The sequence below is a fragment of the Buceros rhinoceros genome, unplaced genomic scaffold (genome assembly GCF_000710305.1).
Source record: "Buceros rhinoceros silvestris isolate BGI_N320 unplaced genomic scaffold, ASM71030v1 scaffold4347, whole genome shotgun sequence".
NCBI classification, from domain to species: Eukaryota; Metazoa; Chordata; class Aves; order Bucerotiformes; family Bucerotidae; genus Buceros; species Buceros rhinoceros.
Genome location: NW_010420283.1, coordinates 15,086 through 20,541, shown reverse-complemented (window position 1 = coordinate 20,541; position 5,456 = coordinate 15,086). Strand labels below are relative to the sequence as shown.

Genomic DNA, 5,456 nt, shown 5'->3' with positions numbered 1-5,456 from the left:
TGTGCAGCCCAACCAGAGGTATCGGCAGAGCTCTTGTCTCCTGTGCTGCAACGGCTGCTTTCCTGAGCCTGCTTGAAATGTTTGATGTGTATTTTGAGCTGCTTCAGATTGCTCATATCCCTGCTCAGCAAATTCGGACACATACCCCTGCTCTCTCTCCCCATCCCCTCTAATTTCCCGGTGCACGTGTGCTGCAGTTTGGCAGCAAGAGCCTCCCTGATGCCACGACCCGCAGCCCCCGTTGCCCCTGCCGGCTCTCCTGAGGACTGCTAGCTTTGGTGTGATGAGCCGCTTCATTCCTCCTTTCGCCCATCATGCAAATCTGGGCCCTAGCCCCATTGCTGCTGCTTTTCCCCAGGAAATTAATTTCTTTTTGATATCGCTCGTCACTTCAGAGTCAGTGGCGAGCACCAGCCTCTCCTTAGGGATCCCTTTTTCTTCTGTTCCCCCCTCATTGCTGCAGAACTGACACAGTTTCCCTGTTTGCTTTTCATCTGCTTTAACCTCAGATATTTTTTTTCTCCTCCAGTGCGGCCACAAAGCACAACTGCTGCTGCAGCTTTGGCATGTGCCATAAACGCTGCAGTTCGGCCACATATCCCTGGGCACGTGTGGACCTTGAGCTGTCAGGAGTGCAGTGTAGCTCAGGGGATGCTCGTGGGCTCAAGCACATCCCAAAAGGGGTCCCTGGTGCGTGATGGAGAGCCCAGCCCACCCACCCAGCTCACCAGGCTGTTATTTAGCTACTGAAAGCATCTCTGTGCTGAGGACCCTCAGGACCGGAGGAATTTTAGGCCGCTAGAGACAGTGACATCCTCGGGTTTGCTTTTGTTTGTGACCAAGAATCCAAGCTGCAGCACTCATGGCTCTCTCATTCTCTGAATGTAACAGGCATCTCTCTTACCTTGTTCTTGTAGTGAGACGATGCTGAGTGTTCCCATGTCCTGGGGCAGCCCCTCTTGCTGTGACTACATTTCATCACAAGCAGAAGTCTGGGTTCTCTTGGCTTAGTGAAAATATACCCTGCAGCTTTCTTTCTCTCTCTTTTTTTTTTTTTTTTTTCTTGTCTTAACTTGCGCTGTAGCCCCTAGACGGATAACGTCACTGGAAAAAGCCTACGCTGCCTTGAATGGTACGTAGCTCAGTTGATGCATCGTAGATGGTAGCAGACAAGAAATGCACTTGCATTTTAATACGGGAATGAAAATGTCTTAAACCCCCAAAGTTCAGGTATTTTTTTTCCTCTCTGCTCTGTTTCCCTGTGATACCAAGAACTGAATGATGTTTAACAGTATTTTATTGTTGTTATTAATCCTCTCTGTATTCCTAAGCACCGTCACTGCAGCCTCTGGGCACCGGTGCCGGTTCTGCTCCAGACAAACCAACCTGCCACGTTATCCTCAGCTCACCCATGTGTCTGAGCAAACGATTTGTTAGAAAATCCACTTGCCATTCACAGAGAGAGCTTGCACAGATTTGAGCTGGGGTTTTTTGCTTTGCTTTAACACATCCTCTGGGCCAGGGTTGGTGCGTGTCCTGTAGGCTCCAGGGTTTTAACGTATATGCTAATTGTCAGGAGTAAAGAGCTCGCCTGCCTGTATCTGAGCCAGGGCACGGCGTATCTCCAGCTGATCCAGCCTTAGTCCCATCAGCTGGGGTTCTGGCCGTCTGCCTAGGTGCCATTTGCCTGTTCCCACCAGTTTATAGCTCTGCTTTGAACACATGCGTGTGTTGAGCTAATTCTAACTGTATTTAAACCTGAGCTACTGTGGAATAGCCGCAGTAAAGTCAGCAGGTTTGTTCTGGATCTTCACAGGGGTGTAATTGAATTGCACCCATTGATGCTGGAAGGGCGAAGAGGTGTGTATTTATACTCAGAAGATTCAGGGCCAAATCCTGACCGCTGTCAGCAGCCGACCCCGGCTGGGAGCTTCTTTGACATGACTGGATTCCTGAAGAAGGGACCTGAGCCGCTCTGCGGGGGTGGGGGGTGTTGGGCAGGGGCTGTGTTCCTAAGGAAACAGGCTTCACAATGGGTGTTCGGGTAAGGAGAGGTTGTTACTCTGAGTGCAGTGGCTGGGTGGAGGACGTGCCTGGAGCAGCATCCCGGGATGCTGGTGGTGGCACAGGGACGAGGAAAGCTCTGCCCAGGTGTGCCGCAGCTTCACCACTGAGATCGGGGCTCGGTGTGTGGCATCACAACCCAGACAGAACCAGTATTTATCCATGGGATACCTTAGAATTGGGTTTGGTTTGTGGTTTTTTGAGTCATTGGGAGCATAGGTGGTGTTTGGGAGCCTGTTGACCAACAGCAGACACCTAAACCCCATTTTTAGTAACTACTGAATATGACTTGTGACCACTTGTATGTATGGTCCTGTGGAGCGCAGGGGTCCTCACGTCAGGCAAGTAGGATCGGGAAAGAAAGAAGTCAATCAGCTGGCTACTTTTTTTAATTAAAAACCATTTAAAATTATAGCACAGAGCTGAAGCCAGCCATGTGCATAATCCTGCTTTGACTCAGCACATCCCAGGGGTGCCAGGGGCTTCCTTGAGACGATTACTTCCCAAACCCAAACAGATCGAGTCCAAGACAGATGGAGATCCCTCTTGCCCAGAGCTGCCTGGGGACAGAGGGGCAGGTTCCCAGGAAGCACCGCCAGCCGGAGCCTCCTCTCTGGCTTCTCTGTTATGCATGCTCAGTTCCAGGTTTTTCATGGCATTTGTTTGTGTCCTCGGATGGGAATTTGGGAGTCCTGCCCCCTGCAAGGTGGAAAATACCCCCTCAGGATCTTGTTTCTTGCACTCAGCTTGCTCAGGGCATGGTGGAAAGGGGAGAGCTGCTGCATTTTTCAGTTCCAGAGAACAAAACCAGTGAGAACACTGAATTTTGGTGTTTTTTTGTCTGCTACCATCTACACATCCATACGGGAGTGTATATACAGCCCGGAAACTGAGCATCAATGACAAGGAAGTCACAGAGGGAGCCTGCAGGGTTTGCCCCCACCGCAGGGTGAGGTCTTGGCTCTTGAAATCAGAGCTCCTTGGCCTCATTTATTAGATTTTCTTCTATGTTATTTATTTTTCGCTCCATCCCTCCCAAGCTGCTTTGTTGCTGTTTCTGGATTTGAAGCACGACTTGGCCCTGAGGTTCCTTTGCAGAAACTTCTCCTTTTTTGTTATCCTGGTCCTATCCAGACAAAACTACGGTTTTCCAGGTGGAGAAGAGGCTTTTTTGAGACCTTACCCCGCAGTAGCAGGGTGTGGAGACTGGAGGTTGACAGCTCCTCCCAGGACCCTCAGCAGCAGGGTGGACGAGGGGTACGGTTTCTGCCCGGGGTGCTGAGCTGGGCGCTAGGGCCCCGTGCAGCGAGGCAGGGACTGGTGTCGGGTTTTCAGCTTGTTTAAAACGAAACTGCAAGCCATGTGATTGCTTAAACCCAAAATCGTGTGATTGCTCGAAACATTAAAAATGTGGTTGCTCAAAATCCTGGTGTCGGGTTTTCAGCTTGTTTAAAACAAAACTGCAAGCCATGTGATTGCTTAAACCCAAAATCGTGTGATTGCTCGAAACATTAAAAATGTGGTTGCTCAAAATCAGATTGAAAATCATGTGATTGCTCAAAGTCAAAGAGCTGCAGACGGGAGGCAGAGAGTGCTTGGGTCCCTCATGCTGAGGGTTGCAGTGCTCACTTTGATTTTTAACCGTCCTGCATTTCCCCCTGCACTGTGGCGTGTCGGCCTGGGTGGAGATGCCTGCCTTGGGTGCGGCGAGGCTCGTGGTGGGGAGGTCTCCCCTCTGGGAGGTTGGCATGAGGTGGGGGTCGGTCTCTTCTCCCAAGTAACGAGTGACAGGACAAGAAGAGATAGCCTCAAGTTGCACCAGAGGAGGTTTAGTTTGGGCATTAGGCTGCCCAGGGCAGTGGTGGAGTCCCCATCCCTGGAGGGTTTCCCAGCCATGGGGAGGTGCTGCTGAGGGACAGGGGTCAGTGGGGACCTGGCAGTTAACAGTTGGACTCAATGATCCTGAAAGTCTCTTCCAACCAAAATGATTCTGAAGTTCTGGGAGAAGAAGTTCTGTGACCCCGGGACAGGTGGATGCAGTTCGTTCAGTTGGTGCTTTATACCTGTGGGGTGAAAAAGCATCAAAGGGGGCTGGTGCTGACCCCAGTCATTTTTCCTGGAGCCCCCTGAGGATGCTGAATAGCTGGGGGGAAAATCTACTGACGTAGACACGTCATTTGAAATGAGAGAATGGAGGAGAAACTGTTTGGCACAAAGAGGGTAATTAAAAAAGCTGCTAAAGCCAAGCCGATTATATGGCATATTATAAGACAATACTGTACTTAGGAGCCCGGCTATAAAAGTGCTATCTCATTCCTTGATATCACTTGTGGGAGCATTCGTGGCACTGAGGGCCTGAGTCTCCATCGCTTTGCATAGTTTGCAGTCATTTACAGCACCGCAAAGTGGATGTAAAATGCTCTCAGCCATGGCAGCGTGTGGCAGATGCAGATTTGGCAGCGTTTTATAGCTCCTCTGCACGACTCTAAAAGGCAACGCAAGGTGCAAGTGCAGAGCAGCTGCCTCTGAGGTGTCCCCACGCCGCACCGGGGCCGGGGGACAGAGACACGGGCATGTGTGGAGACAGTGGGATGGGCTTTCCAGGGGCTCAGAAAGAAGCGGGGTGTTATTCTCTGCCCTTTTTTGCTTTGCAGATGAGGACGATGCCAACAGGCTCGGAGAGAAGGTGATTCTCCGAGAGCAAGTGAAAGAGCTTTTCAATGAAAAATACGGTGAGTCTCCCGTCTGCACGCATCGCCAGGCAAGTTTGTTTTTGCTGACAGCAGCCGTAGTTAAAATTAATTCCACTGAAGGCCTCTATTTATAGGTTGCGCGCATGGCAGCCTGCTGCAGCACAGGTTCCGTCCCACTGCTGCACATTATGGGCTCTCCCCAGGGATGCTCCTGTGTCTTGTTCCAGCAGGTGGGACTGTGACCCTCTTGGTGACGGCTCATCCTTGGTGAGGGGAGGGAGGATGAAAAAAACGCAGCCGAGGAGCAGGATTTGTTCAGTCTGGTGTCAGCCCTTGATGCGTTTTTAACGTGTCCTGAGCCGGTGTGAGCCGTGGTGTGTGCTGAGCGTGGCCGCCCTGTGCCAGCCTGCTGGCAGCCAGCCCCTGCCTGCTCTGCTTGCTGAGCTGGGAGCAAGGCTGGAGCTGCAGCCTGGTGTGGAGTACAGCTGGGGAAAAGCTTGCTGGAGCAGCGTTGAAAAAGGAGGTCAGGAGATTGAAGAGGTGATGAAAACATCATTTGCAGGCTGTGCAAACCCCTCCTTCCAGCCATGGTTGGGAAAAGGTGCAGCAGGAAGAGCAGCCAGGAGGGGGGAGTGTAGGGGCCAGCTACAGGATCATGCCCCGAGCAGCATCACCATCTCAGCCCCATGGCTATAGGCT

The 5,456-nt window shown here is 51.5% G+C and overlaps 1 protein-coding gene across 1 annotated transcript in view; it reads left to right on the top strand.

Moving 5' to 3' along the window:
* GTF2IRD1 (GTF2I repeat domain containing 1) overlaps positions 1–5,456 on the top strand; it is a 45,348-nt gene that overhangs the window by 35,969 nt on the left and 3,923 nt on the right. The window contains exons 23-24 of the mRNA XM_010139246.1: positions 1,085–1,132; positions 4,719–4,796. Coding sequence (XP_010137548.1) covers positions 1,085–1,132; positions 4,719–4,796 — 126 coding nt within the window. The remainder of the gene's footprint in view (positions 1–1,084; positions 1,133–4,718; positions 4,797–5,456) is intronic.